The sequence below is a fragment of the Bubalus kerabau genome, chromosome 5 (assembly GCF_029407905.1).
Source record: "Bubalus kerabau isolate K-KA32 ecotype Philippines breed swamp buffalo chromosome 5, PCC_UOA_SB_1v2, whole genome shotgun sequence".
Taxonomy (NCBI): domain Eukaryota; kingdom Metazoa; phylum Chordata; class Mammalia; order Artiodactyla; family Bovidae; genus Bubalus; species Bubalus kerabau.
The window spans coordinates 18,650,584-18,665,570 of NC_073628.1; the positions used below are offsets into that span (position 1 = coordinate 18,650,584).

The following is a 14,987-nucleotide window of genomic DNA, read 5'->3' on the forward strand; positions in this document are numbered from 1 at the left end:
GCCCCACCCCTGCACATGGGCACCTGCCCAGCAACTGGGCTTCCCAATCCAGGGGGCGCCGAGGGCTCCGGGTCTGCAGCTGCTCCCCGCCACCCCCGACCCCCTGCCTAGGGACTGTTCTAAAAGACCCAGGCCTACGTCAGCATCCTCAGGAACGAATGTGGACACAGCACGGCCAGCACCGCCGGGGGTCCCCTGAGCCTGGTCTGGGTGCGGCCAGCTCCTGCTTCCCCCTCCGCTGCAGTGCCTCCACCCCACGTCCTGGGGTGGTCTCAGAGCTTGCAGAACTTCCCTCCCTGCCGTCTCTGCATTTCTGCTACCCTCCTACCTGGGGCCCCGCATTCATGTTCTGACTTGGCCGGTGTCGAACAGCCTCCTCTGAGCGTGGACCAGAGCCACTCCAGCTCTTGGGAGACACCCAGGGCACCGGCTGGGCCTCTGCCTTGGGGGTGCCCATGACGCTGGGCCGCTCACTACGGTCAGATCCCCTCACTCTGGGAGACAGACTCAGGAGGTACCGCTCCCACGTCCCTTGTGTCCCAAGGCTTCACTTTGCTGAGATCTAGTCTGTCTTCTGAGACGCCAGGGGCCAAGGCTGGGTCTCCATCTTGCCTCTACCTAGAACTGAGCTCCCTGTTAGGATTCTGACACACACACCCCACTGCCAGCACCACCTCCAGTAAGACTGCCAGGAACAGCACAGGGAGCCGCTCCTTGCCCACCTACTCACCCTTCGCCCCACCCTCCCCTCCCCTCCCGGAAGGATCCATGACCCAGAACGCCTTTATTAGCTCTTTCAGCTCCATTTAACTGCACAAATGGCTTGGTCACAGCTGACTGGTCCCAAATTTGCCAGTGATTTTTCTTTTAATTTACCGTGGCTCAGTCCCCTGTAATACAGGTAGAGGCGGCATATTTGTTCCCAAACTCCCCTCCTGGGGTTAATCACGCACAGAACAAAACTCCATCTGAGCCACTTAATGATTTCATTTCCACCGGAGGTCTAGAGGAGCGGCGGTGAAAATGCTAATGCAGGTCCTCATTCCCCACACTCCAGGTGTCTGTGCATGAGAGCAGTCAGCTCCTTACCATTACCTCCAGGTCAGCCCAGCACGTGGTCTCCCTTCCCGCCTGAGGGCACCCTGCTCTTCCAGGTGCATGAAGCTGGAGCCCATGCAAGCTGCCCCTCTCCCTGTGTCCCGTGGCTAGCACACCTGGCTCCTTTCCTTGGGGTCCTCTGGCAGGCTCCACGGGGTTATATTGCACCCACCCGTAGGGTCCCCACCGCCTCCCCTGTCATGATCGTCACCACACCCTGCCTTCCAAACATTCAGGGCCAGGCCCAAATCCCTAAGTGTCCTCCACACCTTCCCATATGGTTGACCCTTCACCTAGAAGACCCCTCCTCATTGCCGGAGTCTGGTGAAGCCTCTGCCAGGAAGAGCACTTTCTCTAAAGCAGAGAAGACCACTCTGCATCCTCTGCTCTCCTGTATGGTCTCCCACAAGCCTGCACTACTGAGTTCCTGCCAGCCCTCCAGCACCCTGAGCTCCCAGGGACGGGACAGAATGCTTGCCTGGGCAGCCCCTCACTCCGGCTTGCAGCTGGGTGGAGCACTCAGGATGTTTTATTCGAGTGAGTCGCCCCCACACAGTGCATGGAAGTGGATGTGAACTAGTCATCATTAAACCAAGATGCTCAAAGGCCTCCCATCTGCTCACGCCTCCCAAGTGGCTGTAGAATCTAAACCCTGCGTCGCACATAGGCTCTGACTAGTTCGCCTTCAGGAAACCTTTTCTTGCATGGAAGTGGCGCCATCTGGTGGTTTCTGGCAAAACTGGCATGCAGTTTAGACTGGAGCAGGTGCTGTCCCTTGGCTGAACTGTGAGCCAGCAGCCCGTGACTAGGAGGTCTGGCCAGCCCGAGTACCACCCCACACCTTCCCCGGAGTGCAAGGAGGGTCAGGAGGGGCTGCAGAGAGCAGTCCGCGTACCTCATCCCTCCCCTCCATCCCCTGCTAAGGTTTGGACCGCGGCCCTGCCTGCAAAGGCCCTCTCACAGGCCACCCCTCCAGCCTGGCTCTGTCTGTCCGTCCACCTGCTGGACATCACCTGCAAGACCACATCAAGACCCGAACAACCTACCCCCCAAGACCCTGCCTGGGCAGAGCTTCCCCGTCACCAGCTGTCCCCACATCCCCTCATCCCTGCTCTGCAGGTGACACTGTTGCCAGGTCGCCTCTGTCTTGTCTCAAACCCGTCCCCCCTCACCTCCCTGAAGCCCCCTCCTGGGCTCCCCGCCCCCATCCTGCACCATAGCCCGGCTGCACGTAACACTCCCGAGCTTCCCATCTCTGCTGGGATGAGGCCTGGCCCCTCAGCTGCCCCCTTGTGCCCTCACCCTCCCATCCCGTCCAGCTGGAACAGCCTTGCTGCACTGCCTCTATGGCACCACACTGCTCTCGGGTCTTGGAGCCCCCCGCCTGGCCACTCCTGCTGCAGCTCTTCTCAGCCCCTCCTCCACTGCACATGCAGGTGGAGGGAGGCTGAGGAGGGGGGACGGTGACAGGGAGGTTAGGGCAGGCGTTCCTGACCACTAGGGACAGCGGAGCAGATGGGAAGGACAGTCCTACCTCTACCCCTGCCCACTCAGCATCTGCTAGTCAAGGTCACCACCACCACCGTCCACTCCTCACCCCAGCACACTGCACAGTGGTGTGGCCTGAGACGGCCTGGATCCCAATCCTAGCCTTGTATCTCATGGCTGGGTGGCACCAGGAAAGCCAGTTAACCTCTCTGATCTTCCAGTTCTTCATCTGCAAAATGAGGTGATTATTTTAAAATAACCGAAAGTAAGTCTCAGTTCTCCTCTCTGATCAGGGCAAGTTCTCACTGAAGACAATACTCCTTTATGGTGGCTGTGAACGTTGTGACTGATACAGTCTAAAACTTGTCTCCCCTGTCAGAATGACCGTTCCACCAGGACAGGGACGGGTGTCCTGTTTTCTTCACGTTCCCCAGCCTAGCCCAGGGCCCCCAAAGGAAGCAGCTGAGAAAGGGTGCCATGAGCCAGAAGGCCAGGCTGGGCTCCGCACTGCTCAGCCACAAAGTGACTCTGGTCAAGGACCCACCTCTCAGTCTCACATGCTGCTGCTAAGTCGCTTCAGTCGTGTCTGACTCTGTGCGACCCCATAGACGGCAGCCCACCAGGCTCCCCCATCCCTGGGATTCTCCAGGCAAGAACACTGGAGTGGGTTGCCATTTCCTTCTCCAATGCATGAAAGTGAAAAGTGAAAGTGAAGTTGCTCAGTTGTGTCCGACTCCTAGCGACCCCTTGGACTGCAGCCCACCAGGCTCCTCCGTCCATGGGATTCTCCAGGCAAGAAGACTGGAGTGGGGTGCCAATCTCTCACTAATAACAGAGGATCTACACTGCTTGGGTTAAGTGCATACAGTCCCCAGCACATGGCAGAAGTCGGCAAACACTAGCTGTTATTCTGCTGTGGTGGTGGTCTAGTCACTCAGTGGTGTCCAACTCTTGAGGCCCCATGGACTGTAGGTTCCCCTGTCCATGGGATTTCCCAGGCAAGAATACTGGAGTGGGTAGCCACTTCCTCCTCCAGGGGACCTAGCATTGCAGGCAGATTCTTCACCTACTGAGTCACCAGGGAAGGCCGTTATTCTACTAGCCACTTGATAAAAGCACCAGGGAGATCTCCAGTCTCTGGTCTGTGTGTAAAGAGCTTGGAAGTCCTCAACTGTCCTCACAATAAGAAAAAGAAAACTGCATAAACCAAAGAGCAACAACTCTTTCCAGATCCATCAGAGATCTGAGGTCACAGGGCAAACAGCTGACTGAAACTAGGTAAGACAGATGGGTGGACAGAGACTCACAATGCCCCAGAGCAGGACCCCTGGGACCAGGCCAGAGAGCAAGGCTTAACCTGCAGTTGATGAATTATTGGTAACTCACTGTAGACAGTCTTGAAAGTTAACAAGTCCAGCCAGCCAGTCTTAGGGAAACCCCCGCACATTCTGAGTTTTACCTGCAGGAACCCTGCCAGACTCTCACCATGAAGACAAGAGGAGCCTCCCCCAAGTCTCCCAGCAAGAGCAGGTGGAAACAGGCATTTTGAAACATGTCTAGAGCATTCTGCTTCCTTAACAAAAGCCTGCGCTCAAGGAAAACGACTTTTCCAGAGGATACCTGACCAAGGGAAGGAATATTCAACTGTAGCCCCCTCCTGCTTTCCTGCTTCTCCTAAGGGAGGGGCCGGGGAGGAGCTGAGAAATACATATGAAGGTCCCAGGCCAGGGGCACAGGATAACGGAGACTGAGACCTCATCAGAGCATTCCAGGAAGCTCCTTTGCTGCCCTGCTCAGCCCTCACCACGTCGATAGGGCTCCTGTAAGTGAGAGGGGATTGCAGCTCTAAGAGCTGCAGGCGTCAGGCCCTATCTAAGGAAGAATCCTAGGAAAACCCAAAGACAAAACCAAGGACACAAAAGGAAATTATAGCCTCTGACCCCACAACTACCGAAAAGAGTAAACACAGTCTGACTCCTGACCAGACAAATAGAAAACCTCACGATGAAGGCCTGTCTACCTCAGATATCTTACCTGGCTTTCAACAACAAACTACAGGTATGATGAGAAGTGAAACATACATCTGAAGAGACAGTGCAAGCATCGGAACCAGACTCATCAGGCGTGGCAGATAAGCTGGAATTATCAGACTGAGAACTTAGAACAACCTTGATAAACAGGCTGAGGGCTCTAGTGGAAAAGGATGCCATGCCAGAACAAATGGATAACGTAAGCAGGGAGATGGTAACCCCAAGAAAGAATCAGAAGGAAATGGCAGAAATAAGAAACTCTGAAAGAGAAACAAAGAACGTCTTTGATGGGCTTACCTGAAGACTACATGTGGACAAAAAAGAGCTGGTGAGGTTTAAGAAATGTCAACAGGAATTTTTCAAATGGAAAAACAAAGAGAAAAAAAAAAAGAATGAAAGAGTGAAAAGAAGTGAAAGAGAATATCCAAGATCTGGGGGACAATTCCAAGAGGTGTACCGTTTGAGTAATGGGAAGCCAGGAGAGGAACAAAAGGAACAGAATAAATATTTGAAGTAATAGCTGAGGTTTTTCCAAAACCGATGACAGACCCCAAACAGCAAATCCAGGAAGCTCAGAACACCAAGCAGGATAAATGGCAAAACAGCTACACCTGAACATGTCATACTCAAACTGCAGAAAATCAAACACACGGAAATCTTGACAGCCAGGTTGGAGGGACCTTACCTAGAGAGAAATACGATAAAAATTATATTCAACTTCCCTTCAGAAACCATGCCAGCAAGAACAGAATGGAGCAAAATATTAGAAGTGTTGATAAGAAAACCTTGACTTCTGTATCCTTCAGAATGAAGTGGAAATACTTTCTCAGACAAAGAAAGCTGTTGCCAGCAGACCTGTCTTGCAAGAAATGTTAACAGTCCGTCAGAGAGAGGAAGAGGATGTAGGTCAGAAACGTGGGTCTGTGTAAGGAAAGGACGCGCTCTAGAGAAGGAGTAAAAGTTCACGAAATACTTGAGTGAAGCGCACATGTCGCACCTCCCCCAGGAAGTCCTCCTGCCACAGCACAGCCTGCCCCTAATACTCCAGGAGCCCCCAGCAAGCCCTGCTTCACACAGTGGCGGGGGCCTGTCACTGTCTCCCCACAAGGCAGCGAGCCTGGGTCCCCAGAGGCAAGCCCATGGCTGTTCAAGATCCGAAGAATGGACGGTAGCAAGGCACTCACACCAGAGGCCGGGGTGGTGGTTAAATAGCACGTCTCTTTATCAGCAGTTCAGCAGGAAGATTCCAGTGCTCCGCTGTCACAAGGCAGGGCTCAGCCACTGGATCGTCACTGCCCAGGTGTGGTTGCTCCTCAGGTCAAGGTCGGTGGATATCCTTCCAACACAGGCTGCTCCTTGATCCTGAAGGACACCTACCTGGAAAGAGGGAAATGCCCAGGGGCACATGCAAATGTGGGAAGGGTGGTGGACAAGGCTGGCAATGCCTCCTGAGCCCACTGCGCTCCACGTTCACAGGATACAGGAGCGGGGACGCCCATGGGGAGGACAGCCGTTGTGTCGGGTAGAGCTGAGATGGGAGCCTGACTCCAGAGGCCTCTGCAGGCCTTGACTCCTCGTCCCTACTGGCATTAGCAAACCACTGACGCTGCACTTGCCACGTGCAGGATGCCATGGTCCATGAGGAAGGTCCTCAAGTCAGGAAACTGAGGCACTGGGCATGAAGCAAGTGCCCATGCCAGAGCCAGATGAAAGCCAGAGTCTGCCCCAGGGCAGCTTTATCTCTGCCTCAACTATAAGTGCACCAGCCCTCCTCCTACGGTCACTCAGGTCGGATGAGAAACCTAGACAGAGTGCTTGTGCAGGAGCTGGCATAGATTAAGTGCTCAATAAATGCCAACATACACCTCCATGGCCCTCCTCTAAGCATGCTGGTGGTCACCCCATCAGCCCCCGCCTGTCAGCGGTGCAGCAACCTTTTCTGGACAGTTGGCTCCTGGAGAGGCATTGCCAGTCAATGGCCCACCACCATCCAGAGCCGCACAAGCAACCACTGCCATGACCACTGGTACCCACCACGTGCAGGCCAAGAGGTCATGTGACCCAAAGTCATGGCCCTAATCGGTGGCTGAGCCAAAACCGGTGTACCCTTGCTCCCACTCCGGGGCTATGTGACCTTGTGACTCAAAGTGGGGCCAGCAGACCAGCCACGGCCACGCTCAGGAGTGCCAACAACTCAGAACTGCAGGCCCCACCTTGGCCTTGACTACAAGGTCCTGAGACCCCTGGGCCTGTGGGCAATGGACGAGCAATGGTCTGTGACACCAGTGAAAAGTCAGAAACACAAATCTGACCTAGACTCTAAGCTCTTCCAGAAATCTGAGAGGCATGGCAGGAGCCTCAGGCAGCTGCCTTCTCCCTGACCCCACTGGCCCCACTGCAACCCCTTGCTGGTATTCTCAGGGCCCCACCCAACCTGGGAGCCGTCCTCTCTGCCCCGCCCCTCCCCTGTCAGCTCTCGCACCTGCTGCTCTCAGCATTCGGAGTAGGAATTTCTGTTGCGAAGCTCCTGAGAGATCTCATCTGAAAGATGGCATATGCTGCAGGGGACAGAGGAGAGGAGAGGCAAGGGAGATGGAAGGGCAGCAGAGGCCCCCAGAGCACAGACCACAGCAGCTCCCCAGACCATGGCAGCCCGAGCCTGGGCCCTGGAGCTGAGTCCTGGGAAGAGGCGCTCAGTCCAGAAGGATCCCAGGCGTAGCCAGGCCCAGGGTTGGGGTGGAGGGAGACCCACAGAGACCAGCAGCCCCCTACCCACCTGCCCCCAGTTAGGACACAAATCATCTCGTTCCTGATGCTTACCTTCGTCTCACCTGCTCTATCCTATCTCGCATAGCTTCGTTTCTTGCCTCACTCGGCACTTGGAAGATACGGGTATGGCTGCAAAACATCATCAAGCATTTGGGTTCCTGGGCTCCTTTTCCACTAACCAGTCACTGTGGAACCGCCAGAGGTGGAATGCCGTGGACCACAGTTCTGACTGTCCCCATGAGCTTTACAGCTGGTCCTCCACCCTCCTTGTTATCAGTGCCAAGAAGCATCTGTTTTACTAACCAAGTACCCCTGAGCCCCCCAGCGATCCCAGGCAGGTAGTAAATGCTCCTAAGAAGAGTCAAGGAGACAGAGAAGTTAAGCGGCTTTGCCAGAGTTACACAGTGGGTCAGAGGTCTTGAGGCTGAGGACTTGCCCCTTCTGAATCCCTCTCTCGATCCCCTACTAGCCCTTTATGATCAGCATTGCGCATATTCACAATGGTTCAGAGATCCTGCCAGAGCATTCTTTCACAGAGAGGCTGCAGGCTCCTCTTTGATGCTGTTTTTGTCTTATTTCACCATCTGGATTTGCCTTCCTCTCCACCGTCCACTTTGTGCCCTTCCCAACTTCACACCCCGAGAGACCCTCACAGACCCTCCACTCCAGCAAAAGCAGCTTGCCCATTGGAGCCCCATTCCTGTGCCCTTTAGACTCCCCCATTCTTTTTTTTTTAATTGGAGGCTAATTACTTACGAATATTGTGAGTTTTGCCATACATTGACAGGAATCAGCCACAGGTGCACATGTGTCCCCCATCCTGAACCCCCCTCCCACCTCCCTCCCCATCCCATCCCTCTCAGTTGTCCCAACGCACCGGCTTTGAGTGCCCTGCTTCATGCATCGAACTTGGACTGGTGATCTATTTCACATATGGCCATATATATGTTTCAATGCTATTCTCTCAAATCATCCCACCCTCGCCCTCTCCCACAGAGTCCAAAAGTCTGTTCTTTACATCTGTGTCTCTTTTGTGGACTCTCCATTCTCGACAGTGCCTTCTGGGTCAGCTTTGTTCTAGATTTAGGGTTTTCTGTGTGAACTCAGTGTTGATACTGCTTATGAGGACCACACCCCAAATGGGCTCTGAAATAGGGCTCAGACACAATGAAGCTGGCCAGTGCCCAGGGAGAGAGAGAGAGGACAGAGGGGGTAGGGGACAGAGGGATGGATGCCTCTGAGAAGAAGGGGCCACAGGGGCCAGATGGGGCAAAGTTGCCAGGCTCTTGCCTTTGTGGGAGGCTTCACCTGGCCCCTGTGTCCAGTCCCTGCCTAGACACGTATGGGTCAGCCCAGATGACCAGCCCAGCAAAGCCAAGTGGCGCAGCCCTGCACTGTACCCTCACAGGTGATTCTGGTGGAGTCCTCAACATGTCCTTCAGTGCTCAGAGGTTTCTCCATCCACGTCCTGTGTAGCCTTTCAAATGGGGGCTTCGTTTATGCTGTTCTGTCTTCCAGAAAGCCTAGCAAGCATCAGGTGGCCAATACACACCTGTCACATAAGTGCGCTTTCAGTGGTGCTTAATAAAGGGTTATGCAACCCTGACCACATACTTAATAAAACTGATAGGATCAGAGGAGGAACCAGGCTGTGTTTACTGGTTTAAAATCTCCACAGAATATCCAGAGTGGAAAACATCTATGTGGATAATTGACTGATTCCTGTCCCATGTCTCCAGAGCTTTAACCTACTTACACTATGCAGCCAAGGTCTAAAAACCCCAGAGGATGATGTTCATATTATCCAAACCAAGGAACGACAGCAGCTAGAGCTGGTGGCGTGGCCAGGCCGGGAGCGGACAAGCATCCCACGTGGAGGGCAGTGGCTGGGGGGGCAGTTATCAATGTTCATGATTTGAGCTACCTTGGCAGGTTTCCCTCCCTTTCTTGGGGAGGTCTCAAATTAGACCCTTCCTCTTAACACAGTTCTTGAGCATCTGAATCCTCCTTTAAAATGCCAATGCCACTGGAAGGGGCAAACACAGGAAAACAGCATCCTGATGGATCGAACACAAAAACACATTTCTTGAGAATTGTATCTTTCTTGATAGGAGAGAGCAAAGTTGGCAATGGGGGCACAGGAAGGAAGCTGAGTGCAGAGATGAGGGGGGAAGGCCAGCAGAATGCCACAAGGATTCTCCTGTGAGAGGAGGCCCAAGCGAACACACACCCCAGAATGAAACAGGGAAGTGTGTGCCGAGGCGGTGAGCCCGTTCCAGGCCCCAGGCTCCCTTGCCTGGAGTCTTAGCCTATGCAGAGCAGGAAGGTGGGGAGCCAGGAAGGCGGCCAAGGCCTGTGCAGCTGCATGGAGCTCAGGACTCCAGCCTCGGCCTGAGAAACTTCCTCTCACCTCTGGCCAACAGGAGGGTTTCAGCTTCTGCATTTTAAGAGCTTGTTTCCTTTTTGCTCTTTAAAGTGCAGCCACTTCTGAACAAATTAAGTGCAAAAATAACAGAAGTCTAAAATGTATTCAGAAGCAGTTAAGAGATGGTAAGCAAGCCATTTTCCAACCCCTCCAGTTATTTCAAAGTTTAGGGATGAAGTGGGCTTTTAAGACAGCAAAAACAATCCCTTAAGACCCCAAAGGCAGGATGCAAAACTTCTCAGCCAAAGGAGTCAACACCTCTAGAGAAGGGCAGCTTTGGGTTTGTGTCAGCCAGGAATCCCAGAGAGGGGGCTCATGCCTTCTCTGCTTTGCCCGCCCTACAGTCTGGCTCCGGGAAAAGAGATGCTTTACCTCCATCTTATGAACTGGATTCGTGTTCTCTCCTCCAGGACCTCTTGACTCTGGTTTGCTAACAAACCAGACTTTGAGAGGTGGTGCTTCACCTAGGAAATCCAGTGGCATCCAGTGGTTACTGCCCAGCAAGGACTCCATGGCCAGGGTACAGCCCAGCCTGGACAAGCTCCGCCCACTAGCCCAGGACCCTTGCGTTAGGCCAGCCTCCCCTTTGCCCCCGCCAGTCCCCCAGGATGGGCGGCTAACAGGCTCCATTACCACATCTCTAGTCACGTGTACATCTTGGCCTTGCATGGGAGGGAAGTTGGTGGACATCTTCTCCTTTATCTCCTGGGAAGCCTCTTCTTCAGTCTGAAAGGTGAGTGATTTCCTTCAGAGGATGATTTCCTTCACTCGTCTGGTCCCCAATCCCTCCTCCTCTTCCTTTCCTTTTTATTCTTCCCTATCATACCATACACATGCATATCCCTACACATGCGCTATTGCACAGTTCTGACACTAAGCCGTCTGCTGCTACCTTCCCGTGGAATTCCAGGGACTCAGTAAGTCATGGGCCCTAACCCAAGGTCCTCCTGGGAAATCCTGCAGTAGGGGCCACCCATCTGAACCCCCTCCACTCCACGCTTGAGAAGCAGGGTGGGGCCGGTGGTGACACCGGAGCATCTCTGGTGAGGAGACAGACTGGGTGCTCCCAAACGTGTGATGAATCAGACGCAGCTCCAGGCAGGCTGGTGGGCAATGAACTTGGGTTTCCTGGTTCTGCGGAGAGAGAAGTCCAGCTCTCTACAATCTGGGCTACCCTGAGTCCCAGAGGAACCTTACCTTTTTCAACCAATGCTGTACTACAGACACAGCCTCGGTCTCTGTAACTTCCACATCCTGCAACAAAGTCGTAAATCAATGCCCTCAGAATATGGAGAGACCCACCTCTGCTCCACTATCCGCATCTAACATGAACTCTCCTCTCCGGAAGTGCCAGGGCTCAGAGCACAGATGGTACCTGAGATACTCTCCACCTAGCCATCACCAGCCCCACTCACCGAGCTGACTTTGGGTGGGAAGGGGAGCCCGGCACCTTTCCGAGCAAGGATGTACACAATCCATGTTGTGATTATCATCTCTGCACTTATGCCAGGCCTCCTTCGTGGCTCCCTCCTTCCATTGAAGCAGCCTGAGAACTCCCCCAGCACAAGGAGGTCCCTGGAGGGTGGTGCCTACCTGATTGGCTGGCCGGTGATGATGTGACAATGACCTCCTTTAATTCCCAGGGTCAGAGTGGGGACAGAAAACAAAGGTCTGGAAGTATCCACCTTAGAGATGGCCATGGCTCAGAAATGGAGAGGCGGGTGTGGGCACTCAGGATGTGAGCCTGAGGAAGGTACAAGGGGCAGTTACCGAATCATAGAAATTATGAGGGGTGAGGAAGACTTCTGGCTGGTCACCCAGTCTTGAGCAATGCTGAAGCAGAAAGAGATTTGTGGCAAAACAACCTGGGCCCTCTAGACATTTGTTCAAACCCTGCCATAGGCATTTCTTATCCTTACTCTTACAAACTGGGGGAGAAAGGGCTTATCCACCCAGAAAATGTCAAAAGATGGAGGAGCACACCCCTCAACAAGGACATTACCTTTATTTTTGTGTCTACTTTGTTTACACAAGTGATTCAGATCACAAAAAAAAATAAGCAATAAGAGGAATAGGGTATGAAAGTGCCAGTTCTTATGAAGGACATTTCCTGACTTTGCCAAGTCACCCACAGTAGACTGGCCAGGTAGAAGGTTAGTCAAGTGGAAATGAAAGAGGGATCCTGTTACAACGCAGAGCTGGGGGCGAACACTGACGGGCTCAGATCGCTGTGATTCCCACCGAGAACCTTCACCAGGGAAGTGAAGTTCAGAATAGCCTAAAGCAAATGTTTAGCTGCTCTCAAAAGTAGTTGTAGCCTAACCCTGAGACTATTCTCAAGGCCTCAGAAATGAGGGTTGTCATCCTGTCTCTACCACTAACTTGTCATGTGATCTTGACCCAATCATTAGTCCCTGTGGATGCAATTTCTTTGTCTTCACAATGAATACAAGATCTCTAGTTTTCTTCTAGCTCTAATAGTCTATAAGTGTTCTCATTCTTCTGAAGAATATAGAAAACCTTTATCTTACTCTCCCCAGCTTCCCTAAAATAGCTACTATATCTCCTCACTCTCAAAAAAATCACCTTAATTTTTCATCTTCTCTATTGATCAGAATATGCTAGGCTATCCTGCAGCAACAAGTAAGTCCCCCAAATGAAAGAGACTTATTTCTCACTCTCAAAGCACAAGTTCAGGCCAGCTGTGCTCCACGTGGTGACATAGAGATCCAGGGATAAATCTGTCCTCTGGCCCCATGCTGTAAGGATGTGACCTGTGTGACTGCAGAGAAAAGGAAGAGAACACACGGAGGAATAAAATCACCTCTTCTGTTCTAGCCCAAAGGCTTCTTCTTAAAGCTTTTTGGCCAGTGCTAGTAATAGGACCCCAAACTGAATGCCAAGGGAGATGGGAAGTTGCAAAACAAAAGATGAAGTTACTCATCAACACCTCTGTTTCTGCCACTACCTCCTAAAAACTGTTTCCATCCTTACTGGTGTAATTTTACTGTTTGAATCCCTAAAACATTAATGTTACAGAAAAATTAAAACTACATGAAAAGATATACTGAGGGAAGTTCCATCTTCTTCCCTGTCTCTTCAACCTTGTTCTTCAGAAGGATTTTCATACATTTCTAGGCGGTACATCTGTGTTTATGTTTCCAAAATAAAACAGATACATAAATCTATTCTCACATTTTATTACTATGTTATGAAATGCACACAGTAAAATATATAAATACATTCACAGCTCAGAAAAAAGTTTAAGTGCGTGTGTATATATATATATATATACACACACACATACATATATATATATATATATATGTTTAACCACTACCCGTATCAAGATATAGAACATTTCCAGCACCCCAACAGGCCCTCAGACCCACAAGGAGATCAGCATTTTGACATTTATCACCATAAGTGTTTTGCCTAGTATCCCACTGTATTACCACAACACAAATTAACAAATTTACAACTGATGGACATTGGTGTTATGTCTAGTTTGATCCTTTTTAAACTGATGCTGCTATGAATATTCTTATACTATGAATATTTGTTTGACATAAGCACTAAATCTGCACATATACATAACAGAGTGGAGTTGCTTGGTCATAGGCTTTACATATATTTAGTGCTGGCATATAACAAAAAGTACTGCAAGGCAGTTGTACCAACTACTGCCTATAATAGTTACTTCATGTTTCTGCCAGCACTTGTTACTGTCACTCTTTTGAAGTTTAGATGTAAGATTAGCTCAAGATGGTGGAGTAAAAGAACATGAGCTCTCCCCCTTCTTATGAAAACACCAAAATCACAACTAACTGCTAAATAACCATAGACAAAAAAGTACTGGAACTTACCAAAAACAGATATCCTTCATCCAAAGACAAAAAAGAAGCCACAATGAGACAGTAGGAGGTGTGTCATGATAAAATCAATGTCCATACCTACCAAGTGGGCAACCACAAACTGGAAAGTGATTATACCACAGACGTTATTCCACGGAGGGAAAATTCTGAGTCCCATGTCAAGCTTTCCAGCCTGAGGGTCCTAGGAAAGGAAGAGTCCCTGGAGAGTCCAACTTTGAAGGCCAGAAGGGTTTGATTGAACTTTCACAGGACTGAGGGAAACAGAGACTCCACTCTTGGAGGGTGCACACCAAGTCTCATGTGTACCAGGACCCGGGGGAGAAAAGCAGTGACCCCATAAAAGACTGGGCCAGACCTACCTGCTAGTATTTAAGGGTCTTCTGCGGAGGCAGGGGCCAGCAGTGGCTCACCCCAGGGTGAGGGACACTAGCAGCAGCAGTTCTAGGAAATACCCATTGGCATGAGCCCTTGCAGAAGCCATTAGCCCCACCAAATAGCCTGCAGGTGGCAGGATTGGATTTCCTCAGGCCAAACAATGAACAGGGTAGGAACACAGCCCCACCCATCAGCAGACAAGCCAGTTGAAATTTTATAGAGCACAGCCCTGCCCACTTGAGGGACAAGACCCATCTCCAGCCACCACCAGTCCCTCCCATCAGGAAGCTTACACAAGACTCTTAGAGAGCTTCATCCTCCAGAGGATGAGCAGCAGAAGCAAAGAGGAGCTACAGTTCTGCAGCCTGAGGAACAGAATCCACGATCACAGACAAGCTGGAGTAGCGATACACGATTCAGAGAAAATAGACTCTAAAATAGTGTTACAAGTGATCAGGAAGGGCACTATATAATGATCAAGGGATCAATCCAAGAAGAAGATACAACAATTAGAGCTATGCATGTACCCAATACAGGAGCACTGAAAACCATAGGATACACATTCTTCTCATGTGCACATGGAACATTCTCAGAACTGACCATGTGCTGGCCACAGAGCAAGCCTCAGTAAATTTAAGAAAACTGAAATCATATCAAGCATCTTTTCCAACCACAACACTATGAGACGGGAAATAAACTACAAGAAAAAGAGCTAAAAAACCACAAACATGGGAAGCTAGACAATATGCTACCTAACAACCAGTGGATCACTGAAGAAAACAAAGAGGAAATAAAAAATACCTAGAGGGAGGAGGGCTCAGGATGGGGAACACATGTATACCTGTGGCGGATTCATTTTGATATTTGGCAAAACTAATACAGTTATGTAAAGTTTAAAAATAAAATAAAATTTAAAAAAAATAAAAT

The 14,987-nt window shown here is 51.1% G+C and overlaps 1 protein-coding gene across 1 annotated transcript; it reads right to left on the reverse strand.

Moving 5' to 3' along the window:
- Positions 1 to 7,107: 7,107 nt before the first annotated feature.
- SPATA19 (spermatogenesis associated 19) lies at positions 7,108 to 11,303 on the reverse strand. The gene is made up of 6 exons (XM_055583405.1): positions 11,226 to 11,303; positions 11,008 to 11,064; positions 10,444 to 10,536; positions 10,183 to 10,274; positions 7,437 to 7,514; positions 7,108 to 7,174 (listed from the first exon to the last, which is right to left on the reverse strand). The coding sequence occupies exons 1-6, from the start codon at positions 11,301 to 11,303 to the stop codon at positions 7,108 to 7,110; spliced, it is 465 nt and encodes a 154-aa protein (XP_055439380.1).
- Between the last annotated feature and the right edge of the window lie 3,684 nt (positions 11,304 to 14,987).

Bases quoted from the DNA above. Each gene is read 5' to 3' on its own strand.
- SPATA19 (XM_055583405.1), bottom strand. From the start codon at position 11,303: ATGATAATCACAACATGGATTGTGTACATCCTTGCTCGGAAAGGTGCC. The intron at 10,275-10,443 runs GTAATGGAGCCT...TGGATTTCCTAG, and splicing joins TACACGTGACTAGAGATGTG to GTGAAGCACCACCTCTCAAA. The intron at 7,175-7,436 runs GTAAGCATCAGG...TGTCCCCTGCAG, and splicing joins ATAGAGCAGGTGAGACGAAG to CATATGCCATCTTTCAGATG.